At 33.7% G+C, this 17,455-nt stretch overlaps 1 protein-coding gene across 1 annotated transcript in view; it reads left to right on the top strand.

Moving 5' to 3' along the window:
* LOC132754927 (uncharacterized) overlaps positions 1–12,529 on the top strand; it is a gene marked incomplete at its 5' end in the record, with an annotated part of 44,216 nt that extends 31,687 nt beyond the window's left edge. The window contains 14 exon segments of the mRNA XM_060745683.1: positions 534–705; positions 2,143–2,385; positions 2,730–2,920; positions 3,284–3,481; positions 3,975–4,091; positions 4,367–4,777; positions 6,488–6,580; positions 7,035–7,208; positions 7,860–8,099; positions 8,710–8,916; positions 9,511–9,787; positions 10,401–10,579; positions 11,321–11,473; positions 11,850–12,529. Of these exon segments, the coding sequence (XP_060601666.1) occupies positions 534–705; positions 2,143–2,385; positions 2,730–2,920; positions 3,284–3,481; positions 3,975–4,091; positions 4,367–4,777; positions 6,488–6,580; positions 7,035–7,208; positions 7,860–8,099; positions 8,710–8,916; positions 9,511–9,787; positions 10,401–10,579; positions 11,321–11,473; positions 11,850–12,529 (3,335 nt within the window).
* Positions 12,530–17,455: the final 4,926 nt, after the last annotated feature.

Below are 17,455 nucleotides of genomic sequence, written 5' to 3'. Positions count from 1 at the left end.
TGGGTCTCTCTTTTCTTGAAATATGATAATGTGACTAATGCACACTTGTACACCATACCATATTTGGACACTTTAATCTTTTCTCATTTGTAATTAGAAATGCCTGAAAAAGTGCAATGAAAGAATGAATTATTGAAGACCACAACCTATAAAGGTCATGGTCAGTTTTTCAAAGGACTGTCTGAAATGTTCATGACCACATTTTCAAGTTCATTCTGAAATTTTGTTCCTGAATGTTCACCATAGATGTGTTATTAATTAATGTACTTGGAGGGCTTAATTTGTCTATTAGGAACATACCATGTTTAGTATTGTTAATGGGCAAGTGAGTACCTTGAGGTTTTTAACTTGAGCAATCTTTTAGGTATGTGTCTATATATTCATACTAGATAAAAGAAAGATCTAGATACGTTTATTCCATCATTTTCATTTGAAATCAAATTCTTAGAAGGCCATGCTTTGTCTCTGGGAAGAATAAAATGAATGTCATTGAAAATACAATGTACAATTGCTTCTCTCTTATATTTACCTAGGACCAGATAATTTTCTACTGTATGCAGACATCAATAAGATACAGTTACTGAGTTTAGATAAAGACCTTTCTACAGAACCTATTACATTGTTTTATGGGGATGGACAGTCTAACATAGAATCCGTGGCTTATGATGAAAGTAAAGAACGTTTATACTGGGCTGACAGACACAGGTATGGGAATATTAGACCAATGCTTCAATTTACTGAAATCTGCTTATATATATTTTTAATATAAATTTAGTAACCTCTAAGGATAAGTGGTTAAGGCTGCTGACTTAAAATCACTTGCCCTTAACCACTGTGAATCCGTTATCCTGCTAAGTAATTTGGATTCTTCCATGCCAGGACAATATCCAGTTAGCTTAAGGGAGGTTAATGGTTCTACCCGTAATGCAGGTTCGAGTTCTAAACTTTGCGCTTAGTGGCACTCGAGATCTTCATCAACCTGTAAAGCTGCAACGTCACCACATGACCTTGAATGTAAATCATGTAATAAAAGAAGTTATATCTTTCAATTGGTTTGTTTATGGAATGGGTTGTTTTTGTCCAAAAGCTTCTTCACTAATATGAACTAGCTATAAACATGTACAATACGTACACGTTTTATACTTAAAGCATCTAAGTCATTAAGTTTTAACTAAAAACCAATCTATAAGGCTTGGCTTCAAACTGGTATGCACTGTTATTCCTTAGGTAAACATGATGTTTTGATCAGATAAACCAATCAATACAGTATCCATTGAACCAGATGTTAAATTAACCTAGCCATGATTTCATTTATGTTCTTTTCGCGAGACTGTCACGAAGTTCATTCAGTAATTCTCACGATACTGTTATTGACAAGTCATAACAATAATTATGTACTTATCCGTTGTTAATTCTTTCATGAAACAACACCAGGGTCACGGAGTAAAATTTAATAGATTTCAGGTACAAAGTTGTTGCTTATGCTGAAAAAAAATCAATATATTGGATGTAATTGCAAAAGAGTTACAGTTTATAAACAAAAAGGTGGGAAAAGCATGACTACTGTATATATGTACAGCAAAGACGTTGTTATTCCTAGCAAAATAGAATATCAGAGTTTAAGAAAGAAGTTGACAAGTGTTTTCAGCATAAAAAAGAAACGGGAAAGGCAAGGTGTCAAATTACGCATTCTCTTATATCGTAAATAATTGTACCAGAATAAACATCACGAAATGGATATTTCTAGAATATTAGGTATGGGAGGCCAATGTAACAATAAATGACGAGCAACAAAGCATATGTGGCATTTCATGGAAGGGAGTACAACAGTTTGTTTTGTTGCTTATCCGTGCTTATCCATTTCCTTAAATTGTAAAAGAAGAAACATATAATATGTCAAAGGTGAAGCTTGAGGAACTTGCAAATACTGACACATTTTAAAGTCTGGCGGGTGGCCTGAAATCATGATTCCCCGCATCTGAAATTTAAAAATATGCGTTTCCGCGTGTATTAAGAGCATTGCCCGTCAATAAAATATGGAACAAAATGTAGGCCGCTATTTGAAGGACTGAATGGTTGTACTCTTGTATTTGTCATGTGTCATTTTTAGATATAAAATTGTGTGTCCTATTTGTTTTTCAGCAATTCAATATACCTATCACATCTCCATCAGATAGAGCCGATACTAGTTTACAAACAAGAGGACCCACTACAAGAAATGATCTTTGACCCTCGACGTCAGCGTCTGTACTGGTCAAGCAAGTTTGCTAAAAGTTTGGGATTTTATATCTCAAGTTTAAACATGAAACGTGGATTGGACTCTAAACTTACTCTGTTCTCGTACCACAGAACTATGACGTCATTGTCATTACATCCGAAGGGAAGGTATGTCAATCCTTTGTTTATGCGATACATATGAATGAATTGCTTGTTAAGTTACATTAAAAACTTCATAAATTTTGAGACTGCTTTTAAAAATAAAAGAATTATGATTAATAACATTTGACTTGGTTACATTATATATTAACTTATACTTTATATGCAATAAGAAAACTACGAGAACACAAGAGAAAAAAGTAAATTCATAGAGCTTCTTAGCAAGAGTGATTTAAATTATCTGCACATACGACTGGTCCACATTTGTGTCGATTGGTCCTAACTTCTCACAAATATAACAAAAGGCATAGTATCTTGAAGACTTCTTTACAGTTTCATTTATTTCTTTTAAGGTGGCTTTATTGGATAGAAGAAGAGACAGAATTCGAAGCTGCGGGTATAGGTTCGTGTAAATCTAAACCGGAAGTACGGTATAATAATGTGTTAGAAGAGGGCCTTCAATCACCAAACAGTCTGTATGTCGCAAAAGACAAGCTTTATGTTACAGAAAAGGGCGGGAAAATTGTGGTGATCAACCTTGATGGTACGTTATACCTTATCTTAACTTGAGTACAAATGTTCAATTAGATGACCTTTACTTACCTATCGTTTTCTTATCTTGATAAGAGACATAATTTTCGGTATCAAGAAAGATTATAAAGGTTACTTCCCTTTGTAAGTTTTCTCGGAGAATATTTTTTTTTTATAAATTAAGCATAATCTTCAGCCAGATATAGTAGATTATTATAAAATTGACAATAAATAACATTTATTGAAAGGTGTGTAAGATAAAAATCGGACTCAGTGTCCGGAAGAGGTCCTCAAATAAACGAAATTTCTTCAAGCAATGACGACAGTGCACTAAAACTAAGGTATTAATTTTCTTCATGATATTTATACATAATAGGAGAGATAATGTCGGTGATATATCCGGACTCACCTGAAATCAACCACCTTCTTGTCCATGAAGACGTTCTGATTATATCTGATACGAAGGAACGGGTCATTAAAGTTACGGATGTGAAATCTGGGGCCACAATGACTCTAGCTGACCGTCTCGATAAACCTTCTGCACTGGCTCTTCAACTTTCGTCGCAATCAAACGGTAAATTTATGTTGCTTTTTCTCGTGAACACAATCAAATTTAGTCAGATTTTGATTTAATACAAACCTGTGTAACGTTTACTAAGATAAGACAGTTTGAGTGTGTTGTCATATTGCATGGTTTCAGTATTATTGATGCACAGTGACATCGTCACGATGACAATCGGTCATTCAGATACAAATTATAAATCTTGCAAAATCATATAATTACACTATAAAATATTTATAACATCCAATCTAACATGCTTATAGATAGAGGACTATCAAAAACATCCAGATTTAGCGGAGAAATACGATTAATCTACTTGACGTCATATGGTTATTTGACGTCACTTACGTATATGACGAGTACACATTTTATTTTCAGCACTATGTATATTTTGTCTTCGTTAACACTCGTAAAACACTCGAAAACATGTTATATGTTTTTAAGAAAATATTTCGAACACTTTATAATTGTATAATGAATGCCTTTTCGATAAATTAATTTACAGATGCCTGTGATCAAAGTAATTGTTCGGACGTCTGTATACCTTTACTGCGAAATGATTATATCTGTACATGTTATAACGGCAGAATACTTGAAAGTGATGAAAGAACTTGTATCAAAAGTAAGTATAAATAAAACAAAAACGTTCTGCGTCCAGTATGACAAATATATGAAGTTTTATGTTCGGATTTAATATCTGGGTAACTTTAATTTTTTAATTGTTCACTGAAAATTTTATTAGCATTTAGGTGACATATTACTTACAATATTCAAAGTAGATATTAATTGTTAAATCAATTGAAATACTAGTATGCAATTCTCTTAAATGAACCGTAACTATTCGATGGAACTATTTAAAAAAAAATATATAGCTCTTTCAATTCAATTTCAATCTAGTTCCGACAACAACAACAACAACAACAACTACTACTACAGAAAAAACAACAACCACAACAACTTCTACTACAACAACAACAAAATCAACAACGACGGAAGAAGAGTCAACTACAGCAAAAAAGTTTGAAAAGCTACCAGATTTACGCTGGAAACTTGCGTCAGAGACAACAGCGTCATCGGAAGAAGTCACAGAATATGACGTCGAAATCCGAAATACGTCATCTATGACGTCTGATAGACTCGAGCCTAGAGGTTTTTCCACAGAGTATAAGATATTTGATGAACATACTGGGGAGCCGAAACCGACACAGTCTACGGAGGAAGTAGTATACGTAACAAAATCACCTACAGAGATTGTGACGACAGTCAATGAAGATGATGTATACGGTATATATGATGGAGGAAATTTAGGTAACTTATATGTAGTTTTATACCATACTTTATAATAATTGATACTATTTTAATTTTCTGTTTTTGCAAAAACAATTGCCTGACGTAAATATATATATGCATTCGCTTAGCATGTACGAGGGTTGTCCCAAAAGTCCGTGACAAATTTTATAGACGATTCATTTTTAACGCCAATAGAAAATAATTCACACATATAAACGTTAAGTTTATTATTTAACATTACAACAAATCATTTACAAAATATTCACTCTAGTTACTTAGAAATTTTCAGTATTAAATACATTGGGTTGAGTTGCCGGCGCACGTCAAATAATTTGCATTTTGTTATGAATAGGCTAAAATTAATTACGTATATTTCAAATATCTGATGATGTGTCTGCACAATGTCACGTTGACTTCCTCTGCTGCTATGTTTACATCATCTCAGAAAATTTTAGTTAAATAAATTAAGAAACGAAAAAGATACGAATAAATGAAAATATCTCATATAAAATAGGAAAGTTAAAATGGCGACGTTCTAAGAATTTGCGGCGCAGTGAACAGGTCACTCAGGTCTCATGACTATTTCAAGATGACACATGTTACGATTTTTAACAAATATACCAAATAGAACAGTTTAGCAACATATACTGAGCATTTGTTTACTAAAGACATGAACGGAACCAGAGTTTTGCGCTAAACCAAGGATTTTTAGCACGAATTCGCTCGTTTTCTGATAAATATTTCATGAACGGGTAGGGCTAGAGACTTGGGGTTGGTCTCATTTTGAAGCTTAATACAAACGTGAAATAGTGATAAAAGTTTTTTGTAATTGTCTGGCCAATTGTTTTCACAACGGCCCGGAAAATGAATCCCTTGCTCGTAGGCTCGAATCTGGAGTTTCCGGCCTTCACTTAACTTATAGTTTATTTTTAAAGGGGGTCATTATTTACATTTTTTTTGGTTTTTGACACTTTTAAGATGAACACAGGTTTTATTATCAATCTGGTCATATTTTTTCTTCCCAGGTCCGATACTCGTGCCTGTGATTTCGTATAGCTAAAAGCAGGTGCAAGGAGACCGGAAGTTCGCGTATAGCAAAAATTAATGTATGTCATCCAAACATGCAACAGACATTAACAACCACATGATTTAAGTCTGTAATTGACGATTTATGGGTAAAGCTGCACCGTTATTGCGTTGAAAGCCATTGAGCGTATTTGAGAAAGCCGTCTGATATAGATATAACGTCGTCATTGACGTTTGACGTGCGCCGCGATTCAGTTAGTTGCCATGGTGTTGATGGCATATTTTTGTTGTTTGTTGATAGTTTTCTATGTAAATTTGTGAAAATGTTTCAATTATATGGGTTTATAACATATTAAAATATCAAACTCGTACCTATTTTATTTAGCTTTTAAACAATCTTGTCACAGAATATTGGGACAACCCTCGTATATTCAATTACATATTTTATAATATTCAATTACATATTTTATAATGCTTTTGCAACTTTGTTTAGATGATGTACAAGTTTTAAAAAAATATGATTTGATTATAAAGATCATGATTTAAAAGATGATGATGATGATGATAATGTTGTTAATGTTGATAATTATGATGATGATAATAATGATGATGATAATAACGGTGATGTTATTAATGATGACTGTGGACCAAACAATATTACTGCTCAACATACATCAACATTCACAGTGTTTATATTTTCAGGGATTCCATATTTTGAGAATTGTCCAAGCGACACCATTATAGCCCGGGTTCCTAGCACAGACAAAGTTGTAGAACTTCCTATAAAACCAATAGGTATGTTTTAATTAACAGAAACTCAAAGAAATTCATTATACAAACTTAAGCAAGCAAATTACAGTGTTTGTTCCTTGTAAATGACAATTATTCTTTATTCTTTAAATTTATCTTTACTCGAAATTTCACCTTAAAAGCCTAATATGAACTTTGTTCTTTTATCAAACTGGCTCAAAATTGAATTCTAGTTAGAATTTTAACTATTAGATGCTAAAAATCTTTCAAAATGACATTAAGTTTAAAATAGATTGGAAAAAATATCTATTCCGTACCTAGTCGAAGTTCCATTCTTGCTGAAAATTAGAAACAATAAACTAAATTCAATTATATGTATTAGTATTTGTTATGACTGTTATATGTGGTCAATGCATACTCATTAGTCTAAACCGAGTCATTTACACCACCTGACAAAGGCATACACATTTGTATGTACATGTTCACTGTTTATATCCAGGCTATAACAGCAATGGATCGCCACTGCCACTTCATTGTGACAGAGAAATGACCGAGTCTGGTGTAATTGTTACGTGGGAAGGTGATGAGTCAGAAAGTCGACAAAGTGTCACATTCTATGTCACTGATTCCAACCACAAGAAAAAGAAATGCACTTTTACTGTTATACTTCAAGGTAGTGGTTGCTATATACGGTTTAAAACTTGCTTGTAAAAGGTTGATGTGCCCGTTGACGCCTTAAATACTAGTAATGCACGGAAAGATATCTGACTTTTTCCTTACCAGTCTTGCTGGAATATTCTTCGTATGTCCTTTCCGGCGTCAGTGTAAATCGAAGCCCAATAACATATCAACCGATTAGAATTGCGTCCTTTTTTATTTTATACCATAAAATTTGAAATAAAGCTAATATTTAAAGGTCAATTTTGTGATAATTCTAAATCAGCTCTATGTACAAATTTTATTAAACAAACTTTAAAGTTATCTTTAAAAAGTATTCTAATATCGAAGAAGCTGTTTGCAATTCTCCAGGCATACAATCAAGATACTTTAGAAGTGGAATAAATTATATTATATGTACATGTATATATGTGATAAAATTGGTCAAGCCTTACATAAAGTCAGAAATGTTTCCAACAAATCGATGAATGTCACCTATTTTCGCGACCCACATTTTTACACATAGAACATTATTTCAATTGGAATGATAAATAAATATACGTTTTTTCTTGTTATATTTAAAAATAGACCTTAAACTTCCTTTCTAGTTTTTATCCTAATATAACAGAACGCTTGATTAATCTCTTTTCAATTTATCTATTTAAAGATGTTGACCCACCAATGTTTGCGTCATGTCCGGAAACCGTTAAGGTACGAACTGCCGACTACTCAACATATGTTAACTGGACTGTACCGGAAGCTATAGACAATGTGAAAGTGAAAACAGTAGAAAGTACTCATACACCCGGGTCACACTTTCTGCCCGGAGAAACTAAAGTTAACTACACGGCCATTGATGTTGCCGGAAATACAGCCACGTGTGTGTTCAGCGTGTTTGTTTTACATGGTATGTTAATTTATTTTAAATTATCAATAAGGGACCTCCGTGGCCGAGTAGCTAAGGTGTCTGACTTGGGTACTCTTGCCCACACTGTTGTCACTATGGTTTCGAATCCCAAAAGGGGTTTTTGGTTATTTTGTCACTATGGTTTCGAATCCCAAAAGGGGTTTTTGGTTATTTCATATGATGAAGCTATCAAACAAGGTTACGGAAGGTTGGTTTATTAAGGGGCACGCACATGAGATCTTCATCCATCAGTTCAGCTTGTACATAGAATCAAGATGACTTAAAACCAACAGAAATATCTATAAACATATGTTTTAGTTGTCCGTCCTATGATATCAACAGCCCTATAAAAATAGTCTAAATAAATAAGGCGTTTTACAACTTTTAAATTTGTAAAAACAGACGCCATGTATAGATGGAAACTATGTTATGAAAATGTTAGAGAAAGAATTGGCAGAAATAACTGCAACTTATGGCGGCCAGAGTTTATGTAATGTGTTTTCCAGACTGAATAAAAAGTTATGTTTTCCAATAATTTGATAAACCTTGTTCATAACTGATGCCATATAAATTATTACAAAAATAATCATATAAATGACTTGCTTTGTAGATCACGTCTGCAACCTGCCCGACATTCATCACGGCGGAATGATCTGTAGCCAAGGTGACAGCGTTACTGGAGAAAAATGTCAAATTATCTGTGAGCAAGGCTATGTCATAAATCCAGTCCCAACTTTTAGACGCTTGTTCAACTGCAGACATCCAGATGATGTAGACGATTTAAAAAAGATAATGGCGACGCAGGAACCTTGTTTAAGTACGTAGATTTTCTAATCAATCCAATATACTGTTGCCAAGGGTGTTTTTTTTAACTATGAGTAAAATTGATTTAAGATATAAGGATTATTAAAAAACAAAATTAACTAGACAAGTCATGATTTGTCTATATGTATTTATAATTTTTTGGCATACATCGTGCTTATATCGTATATTTATGCACCGAAGAACCGTCTTTGATTGTCAATCGAGGGTTTTGTCTTTGTTTAATAATTGAAGGTTTCTTCCTTGTTCGATACTCGACTGTTCCGTCTTTGTTTGATAATCGATGGTTTCGTCTTTGTTTTATACTCGAGGTTTTCGTCTTTGTTTGATAACCAAGGGTCTCATCTTTGACACGAGGGTTTTGTCTTTGTTAAAACTTTGATATTCGATGGTTTTGTCGTTGTTTGATACTCGAGGTTTAGACTCAGTTAAATACTCGAAGGTTTCTTCTTTGATAATCGAGGGTTTTTTCTGTGTTTAATTACCCGAGATTTTCGTCTTTGTATGATATTCGACAGTTTCTTCTTTGTTTGATAAGGAAATAATGCTAACAATATTAGATGTATTATATTACCTTCTGGTATTTTAGAGCATAACTATCCGTCCTTGCTAAGACAGACGTTCAGCTTCATGGTGAAAGGTCCAATTAGTCTTCACAAGGTCAAGGTCAGAGATGACGTGAACAGGGCTATCGTTAGTACTCTTGAAGAGGAGAGTCTGTGTATTGATGACGTTTGTCATTTTAGTAACGTTAGCATGAAATGTGATGATGACGTCATCGTAGACGAGATGGACAATGGCACGTGTTTAGATGAGGAGAAAAGAACGGAGTTCTTCATTATCTTTAATATAACCCTTTCAAACAGGTATATTTTGAATTCCAATCTTTGACTTACATAATTTATATGAAAATTCCTAAGCTAATGTAATGTATCCCGCATAGATTATGAGCCATTGCAAGCAGGGAACCACAATTTATCTCGCAAACACAACTAAATTAACTTTAAAATCTTTACCGAAAAACAATGTTTGCAAATTTTGACAAAGACTGCATAAGGGTGGTCATTTTTTATTATCTGCTTGCGAAAATGTCAAACTTTGTTTTAATTATATATTACACATTCTGTTGATCGGCTTATTATTATTGATATCAATTAAAGTCGGCCATTTAAGATCTTTTTTAATATTATGTAAAGAAAACTTGGAGGTTATTTGAAAACATTCCTGTGTTGACCGTTAATGGTCTCGTAAGGGCGCGCAGACTCGAACCCTCGAACACTGGGTTGAGAGACAGACACATTTATCATATGTTTAATTCTCAAGAGCTGGCTGAACTTTGGTCGGACTAGCAAATAAACTTAACTGATATTAGATTTCATGAAATATCCATTAATCAAATGACTATTTGAAAGAAATTACAGTTTGTTTTATGTGTCATCTATAAATAAATATGAATATTTACTATTCTCATGTTTTCAGTACTGGGGCAGATGTGCAGACATTGTTACAAGATATTCATTTGGAGCTATTATCACTCGCCTCTGCAATACAGCTTAATATTGAAGGTCATATGTATAAAGCCATTGCAGAGAGTCTAGTTAAATCAGACGGCATCTGGTCATGCCCTGTTGGACAAGTACAAGAACATGGACTTTGTAGTAAGTACATTACAACCACCTCTACACTACAACCACCTCCACAGAGCGACACCCTTTGAGAGGCAAAGATTTTTTAGTTTTTGCTAAAAGTAAATTACAACTTCTGCACAGCAACATCCTTTAGGGACACATAGATTTGAGTTTTTGTTGGGAGGTGGTCTAGATAGGACCAAGTCTTACTTTGGGAAGAATTGAAACGGTAGTTGTAAAGAGGTGATTGCTCTACAGAAGGCCACTCTGTAGAGGTTTCACTGTATTTCTTTGCTATTTATAGCAAAATCTCAAGCTTGATCGTAACAATTTTATGAAAAGTTCTTCATAAGAATATACATTATTTTGTATTTTTGACTTTTTAAATATCTAAAAATGAATTTAAAATCAAAACAAACTAATTTTATGTAATGGGCGTGCCCTGCCTTGAATTTTAATAGTTTAAGGGATTTTAGTGGCAAAAAAGCAGACGACAATATCGAATAGACGCGCAGGTGGCCCTGATGCTTTACTTGTGTTTCACTGTCGCTGAAGGTCTATTTGTATAACCCATATCAATTTAAGGGCATAAAAACAATGACATTATAGCAGAAATTATTTACTCTTTGGATGATCTTAGGTAAGATTCCAGTAACGTTTTAAGCAAGTTATCTGTCCTTGAACAACTAAATGAATTTATTTATTTTAGTTTTGTATTATCCATTTATAGTATTCAGTACGAATTATAACAATGTTAAATTATATTTACAGTTTCTTGTCCTCCTGGGACGTTCCACAATACAGACTCAAACATTTGTCAGTTTTGTTCTATTGGGTATTACCAAGATAACAACGGCCAGGTCATGTGTAAAATGTGTCATCCAGGCCGGACGTCACCAACCGGTGCTACAGCCAGCAATCAGTGTACGTATCATTTACATAAATGTGACACGTTTCCTTTCTTTATCAATATTTCAAATTCCTATTCCGTATTACGCCTTCCGGTAACTTAAAAATTGCCGGACTATACTAAATAACTGAAATTTACATAGATTATGAAAAAAGCGAGATATTCAATAGATAATGGTCTTATTGCGCTATGTTTGTTTCAGTTGTGTCGCATTTGCATTTAAAACTATATCAGTATCGATCATGTATGCAGACTTAAATTTTAATGTTTTGAACTTTTAAAAGTGTTTGTATAAATTTAAGATTTTTTTTATCTTTCCTTTGTTTTCTACCGAAAAAACAAACAAAACATTTACATATTCAAAACAAATATTTATTTGATTTACAACAGGCCACACTATACCAACTATGGACGAAATGACCTTGTTCATCATAGTGACCACGTGCTCTTTCGGCGTTGTTTTCCTGTGCATGGCAATCACGTTGTATCTACAGTTCCAGCGACAGAAAAAGAGGAACCAGCAGGCCAGCAACCAGAAGAAAACTCGTTACAACATGTCGCCGAACGTATACGTAGCTCCGCCCCCAATCCTTAAATCAAAGCTCGACGAGACCTACACGTCGGGACATAAAACCTACAGTATTGACAGAAAGAAGCCTATTAATATATATGCCAACCATGACTACGATGACATGAACAGGAGCCCCAGCACCGGGCCGTTAACAAACTACCAAAATGACTTGCTTACAATGCTGCAGGGACAAAACAGGGACTATTCCCCTGGGGAAGAGGTTCCAACGGGGACACTGTCCCGAGAAAATACATTTTCTAATCCTACTTATTCGCCTCAGTTTGGATTGCGTAGAGGTGACAAAGGCTCCTTGTCACGTGGTGTGAGCACTCCGTCACCGGGTCCACAAAGAAAAATGTCATACGACAGCACTTTCTCGAACCAGTCGCCGCGAACTATCAGGTCTCAGAGGACGCCAACCAGCGATACACCTTTAATCACCCAGTCACCTTTACTTAGATTAAAACTCGCCGCGTACAATCTCAATCATGAAGATTAGGCTAGCTTAGTAGTTCTCATACATCACCGACTTTCTGTCAATGAGGACCAAAGTTCGAGTCATAGTAAACCGTTTTAACATGTGTAATGCTGGATCTACGAGTATAGGTATTCAAATTCCAAGATCTCTTTTTATCATTCCAAGAATCAATACAGGTGCTGGGAATAATGCATAGATGGGGCGTAGCTTTGTTTTGAATTCATGTTAAGGCCGAATTACAGGTGGGAATGGGGTGTCTGGAGGCATTCACTCCCAACAAATATATTCTTGATTCTCGCAGGTGCGTTTTGACGTACATTTAGTAAAAATATATGTTCAGGGGATGATTTGAAAATGCATGTAGACAAATAAATTTATTTTATTTTGTCATCTTTCCAGAAAATGTATATACACCTTCACGGCCTACTAGAAGCTACGCCACTGTATATACTGTATTACATGTACTAATCTTCCGGTATGGAAAATAAATTTATTAAAGGTATTTTGAGCGTTTACTTGGGCTTTGAAAAAGTTACCATTCAGAAAAAAAAACAATTTCATTACCACAGAGAAAATATAGCCGTACAAAAGATACATGAGTCAAAGACATGGATGTGCCCGGACTGAATGTGAAGAAGATAAAATAAGATCCTGCAAAAGAGGGGAAAAAAGTCGTGAGAATTATATTCTGCATGAGTGATGTGTTCATTGCCTATTTAAGATATAAATTGTTTACTACAGCGGTAAATTTACTTATTTATGTATAACATGTTCTTGAGTGTATTTGTAATTTATGAGCCGCGTGCCTGTTGTGTGTGGTGGTAAATATTTCCTCCATTTTTATGTAATGCATTTTCTTTTCATATTTATATATAATATAATATACATAAAACAGGTATTTCATTGATGTGTAATTATAAGTGTCTTTATTATCATACCGTGTCGTGATTTTTTTTCAGATTTTACATTTATGAATTTTACAAAAGTTTAGATTTAAAAATGTCAGATTAAAAAAAATGAAAATGCTTATCGTTAAAAGATGTCTACCATCGGGAATGTTTTGCACAATAAAAAATATAATTTTAGAAAAACTGAGTGAGCAAATGTCCTGACATTTTGCTCACAACTTATCAGTATAGACTTACTTCAAATGGTAAAAATGTCTGGAAAAAATGTGAAGCCCCGTCATTTCAAAATACATCAGTGGAGTCCCTTTAACCATGCCTAGACTTTCGACACAATGGCGGATTGATATAATATGATGGGAAAAAATGTATTTTATGATTTTCCTTTAATTTATTCAAATAAAAAAAATGATTGAACAACAACTTTGATGTATCGGTAACAAATTAACAGTTTTGTATGAGTCTTTGTTTTAAACATAATATATTCCGCATTCAAATTGTACTTGTGCTATGTGTATTAAATATATAGTGCAACATTGTCCGGTATGTTTAAAATTTAAATATCTATGAATATGTATGCGATATGAATATGTATGCGATATGAATATTAATTATTGAATATTAATTGGATGTATGTAATTTTATAGATGAGTTGTACATGTATACAATACTGTTGTGTGCTTTTTATATTCTGCCAATTAAAGACGTCAAACTGTGTTTTAATAAAACAAGATTGTTGCGTTGAATTCTTTATACAATTCACATAATTCGTCCTGGACGGCGACATACACGATTGACAGCATTTGACCATTTTTACCCGTACACCGCCTGCCCTAAGTCAATCAAAACAACACATTTTAGTTTAAACTGTGGTAGCTTCCCATATTTCTTTATTTGGTTTACAGAGATTTATTTTAGGTCGATAATGTAGGAGGCTATAAGCCAATAGATAAGATTTGAATCCGTTCCTGGAACCAACCAGTACTGACCAATGAGTGTAAATTTTCTTGTTGGAGAAAACAGCGACTTGCCATTGAACCCGTGCGGCTAGCGATCATTAGATTACTAGTCAGACGCATTAACCACTCGGCCATGCCGCAACAAAAATGAACGACAAAATACCTTAAAAGGGGGTGCTTACGGAGCACGTTGACCGCCATGTTTATGTCGGGTTCCTATTATATAGAATTGATAATTTTACTATCTTCATATACATGGCTCAAATTCAGTGTGTATGCTCTTGCAGGGTCAATAACATTAGAATATTCTCTTCAAAGAACAAAATATCAGCTCAATGGTTCAAGAAAAAGTCTATTACAAGAAATTAATACGTGCAACCAAGTGCACTCAAGCGAAGTAAACTGTCTATAAAATCTGTTTTAATTCTGATGGAACTGACGATGAATATATTGTATTTGAAAATCAATGAGGTGGTTTCATTGAAAATCTTTTACAATAAGCCGCGAGAATGATGAACTACAGTTCTCATTTACACTCCCGACAGCATGAAAAAGACTTCTAACATGGAGGTGCCGTGGAACAAAAAATTGAAGTTACATGTAGTATCAAATACTGAAACAATCGACTATTTCCTATACAGAACATCGATTACTTTAAAAGTATGTAAAGGGAGGTAATACATTGAATAGACAGTTATGTTTTAGTTTAAGAGTTGTCTTTCAGCTCATAACTGCTAAAGTGTCGAGCGTTCGAGAGATTTGAATTTTTTGTTACATTTAATTCAATATGTTATCCTAATGTAAAGAATATATACTTCTAGTTCGAAGAACGTAAATATTCATGTATATTCTAAATTGAAGACTCGGGGAAAACGGATATCTGCACAATACATATATTTTGTATCTTTTGTAACACCATAGATATAGAAGATGAATACCAATTTATATTTACGTTTTGTTAATGAAAGGAAAGGTATGTTAAGAAATATTACCGTAAATGGTCACCTTTTTCTGACAATGTCAAATTTCACCAAACATCTTATTTAAAAAAACGAAACACTTACCAACCGAACCTTTAGGAATCAATCAAAATCTGATATATTATGATTCATAGTTTAAATGTAATATTAATCAAATTCTTTTACGAATTTTTCTTCAAATACTACTCAAATCAATGTTAGCTTTAAACTTGTATATAAGTAAATGACGTGTTTAAATCTGATTATTTTGGATTGTGTACAGCATTTTTATTTTAAACTTATTCATACCCGTGTGACAATGCCAACTTGTAAAGTTCTGTAACGCCTTTGATGGTATCGGCTATATAAATGTTAAAAATGTCCGCATCACAATATCACGTATATCGTGCAAACATGTACTTTGTACACGTCTGTCAGATAATTATATTCTATATTTGGAACTAAAGTTTGGAATTCTTTCAAAGATCACCTGGGGCTCTTACAATTTTTGCTGTCATTAAACTTTCACAAAATTCGTCCGAAACTTTTTTTGTAACACTTTCATTTGATATTTTCAGGAATCCGCTTTCCGTTGATTTTTAAGAAAGTCTAAGGAATATTTCAACCACACTTTCCCGTTTGTGGAACTATTAATACTCTATTGATTTTACTTTGACGATAATTAAATCTATTTTATTCTCAAAATATATGATTTACTACGTGACAAAATTCAGTATTTCACATTTCTATTCAAACTTTGGATATTTTTTTCTACCTTTGAAGCACGTTTCCCAGAGAAATTATGTTATTTACGAAAACCTGTTAGATACGAAGTGTTGAAATATTCCTTGTAAACTCAATATGAAAAAATATTGTGAAATTATAATAGAACAAGGTTGCATTTATCCGGGAAAGAGTATTCACACGTATGCCTCACACGCAGATAGTGGCCGTTTGAAAATTCTTAAACGGCAAGCGGTGCTACAGCATTCTTGTGACCCCCTTTGCCACATGTGGAGAGCCGGGCAGCCCTACATACCTATGTCACTTGCCATTTGACCAGTCCATACACATACTTTTGGCTGCTTAAAGATCCATTGTGCCTATTTTCCTCAAAACCTTTTTATTTTTGGTATATTGTTACAGTTCCAAAATAATACTTTGCCATATTCATGAACTGTCTATTGCTCCTTTAGCTCTGTTTGCATTATATTTATAGTGAATTAGAATTTTGTATGGAAGTCAAAATACTTCTTTGTTCACAACTTTGCTACCTTTACGACACATTTTTGCAAATTCAACGCTTCTATTTCATTTGTTAAATATCTAAAATGTTCTAAAACCGTTATTAAACCATTATTAAACTCATGTTTGACATTTCTAAAGAATTTAAAAAATATAGATTTCTGAGGCGTGTCCAAGATGTAATGGTCGCTGTTTCTGGTTCCGCATTTTATATACATGCACGCAAGCACAAACGAAGACATAAGTGGTTGATACGAAATAAACTTCCAATTGCGATTCTCCGCAAAACCCAGTCTTTGTGTCCTTGTACTCTTTAAGCGACTGATCATACAATACAGGGGATTTTCTGATAAATTCTATGACCTTTTCAGTCACTTCAGGCTTGGACAGAGGACTAAAAATCACTACATGTAGCGATCACCTTCACGCTGGCGTTTCACTAACGTCGATATGGAATACTAACAACAGAAAAATGGTTTGTTCGATTTTTACGTTTGCGTTACACGTTCACCTATAAATGGAATACTGGCCTTAGCGGTTAAAGTTTGTTTGAACCGGGTGTTAAGCTTGACAAAAAACAACATTTGAAGAGCCCCGTATAATACAATAATATTAATGTAATAAGATATTAAATAACACATTTCAATCGTTTTTCCGGCTATCTCTCGTGGAAAGTGTCTCAGTTATCAGAAACATCTACTTGTCAATGTTATACTTTTACTCCGTTCTTTTTCATTTCAAATGATTAAATTCCAAGCCTTTGTTTGAAAATGATGATTCTATTTAGAGCGTTGATAAGATGTCGCTGCGATATTGCAGGCATATCTATTGTAATAACAAAATTGATATAAAACATAATACTAACTACATCTTAATGTT

This window comes from Ruditapes philippinarum, unplaced genomic scaffold (genome assembly GCF_026571515.1).
Source record: "Ruditapes philippinarum isolate M1 unplaced genomic scaffold, ASM2657151v2 ctg1197_1_1_1_1, whole genome shotgun sequence".
NCBI classification, from domain to species: domain Eukaryota; kingdom Metazoa; phylum Mollusca; class Bivalvia; order Venerida; family Veneridae; genus Ruditapes; species Ruditapes philippinarum.
Note: the sequence above shows the minus strand (reverse complement) of the source record. Positions and strands in the feature narration are given on the sequence as shown.